At 43.6% G+C, this 1,353-nt stretch overlaps 1 protein-coding gene across 1 annotated transcript; it reads left to right on the top strand.

Moving 5' to 3' along the window:
• The first annotated feature begins 425 nt into the window (after positions 1–425).
• On the top strand, positions 426–1,061 carry LOC107670478 (RING finger protein 222). Its single transcript, XM_016463086.1, has one exon. The coding sequence runs from the start codon at positions 471–473 to the stop codon at positions 1,059–1,061; it is 591 nt and encodes a 196-aa protein (XP_016318572.1). The 5' UTR covers positions 426–470.
• The last annotated feature ends 292 nt before the right edge of the window (positions 1,062–1,353 follow it).

Raw genomic sequence — 1,353 nt, 5'->3', positions numbered from 1 at the left:
GTTGAATTACTGAAATAAATGAACTTTTCCACGACATTCTAATTTATTGAGATGCACCTGTATAGTGAACTTAGGCGTCCCACTGAGGTGACAGTTAATTAAATTCTATAAATTATAGAATGTAGTAGCTGTTATAGCAGGCTATGTGGAAATGTTATGTATATGTTAGGGGAAAAGCATATACACACACACACACACACACACACACACACACACCAAACAAACAACACTAATAATACTTGAAAACTGCACAACTGCACTGTTTACATTGAACTGGTTCTAGTTTTATCTTCTTCTTTCTAGTTAACAACAGATCTAGTTTTTCAACATTTCTGGCATGTGTCGTCACGGTGCCAGCATGTTATCTTACGGGAGTATCAGTTACCTGCGCCAGTGTGCGTCTGCTCGCAGTCCAGCATCTCAGAGCCAGTCGAGGGGATCCAGATGGAGTTATTTAAAACCGGAGAGACATGGATGAGGAGGCTCAGGACAGCGAGTGTCCGGTGTGTTACGAGAGTCTTTCGGACAGCGCCAGGGCGCTCAGCTGCGGGCATCACTTCTGCCATGACTGCTTAGTACTAACTCTGGTGAACACCAGCCTGAACGGATCCATTAAACGGGATAATATCATCTGCCCCGTCTGCAGACACCTGACATTCATCACAAAGCTCCACGGATTCACAGTTTCAACGGCTGAAGCCAAAAGGATTGGAAAGACATTGGAGCTACCATCTATACGCACTCCTGTATTCCCTGTTGGGTCTCATACTGGAGGTCTTGGCTGTATCTGCAGGTGTCTAAAGAGAATTTCATGTAGACTATGTAGACGAAGACTCGTCTGTCCTAAAGACGCTTCAGAAGTGTTCATCATAAGTGAGTTGGGTCGACCCATGACAGAGGGTGATGTTATTGACATTGAGACAACTTCAGGCTTGCAGCAGGACTACAGCAGCCATGGACAGAGGCTTTGCACCATCTCCTGCTGCCTTCTGATTCTAATGATCACTTTCACCTTACTGGCTCTGGTGGCTGCCACACTTCCATGGGTTTTGTTGGCTTAAAGTGTCCAGAACTGCTTCTATGTGGTACCTCATGTAAGATCAGTCGCATTAAGAGTATTATATATCATTATTAATCCATACTTTCGCATGTGTCTCGCTGAAAACGAGATGTGTTGACTGGTTTCACAAGTCACAATGAATGTTTTGTGAAGAACTGACTGTTATTGTGAGATCTTTTCCAAGGCTTGTTCTGGCATGTCTTGTGAATGTCTTGGGAGGATAGGAGGCATATGGAGGGGGTTAACTTGCAAAACACTCAAATATATAGTGTTACTTTACAAATAAACAAGTG

The sequence above is a fragment of the Sinocyclocheilus anshuiensis genome, unplaced genomic scaffold (assembly GCF_001515605.1).
Source record: "Sinocyclocheilus anshuiensis isolate Anshui unplaced genomic scaffold, SAMN03320099.WGS_v1.1 scaffold476, whole genome shotgun sequence".
Classification (NCBI taxonomy): domain Eukaryota; kingdom Metazoa; phylum Chordata; class Actinopteri; order Cypriniformes; family Cyprinidae; genus Sinocyclocheilus; species Sinocyclocheilus anshuiensis.
The sequence above is the reverse complement of the archived record's forward strand: the minus strand, read 5'-3'. Positions and strand labels throughout refer to the sequence as shown.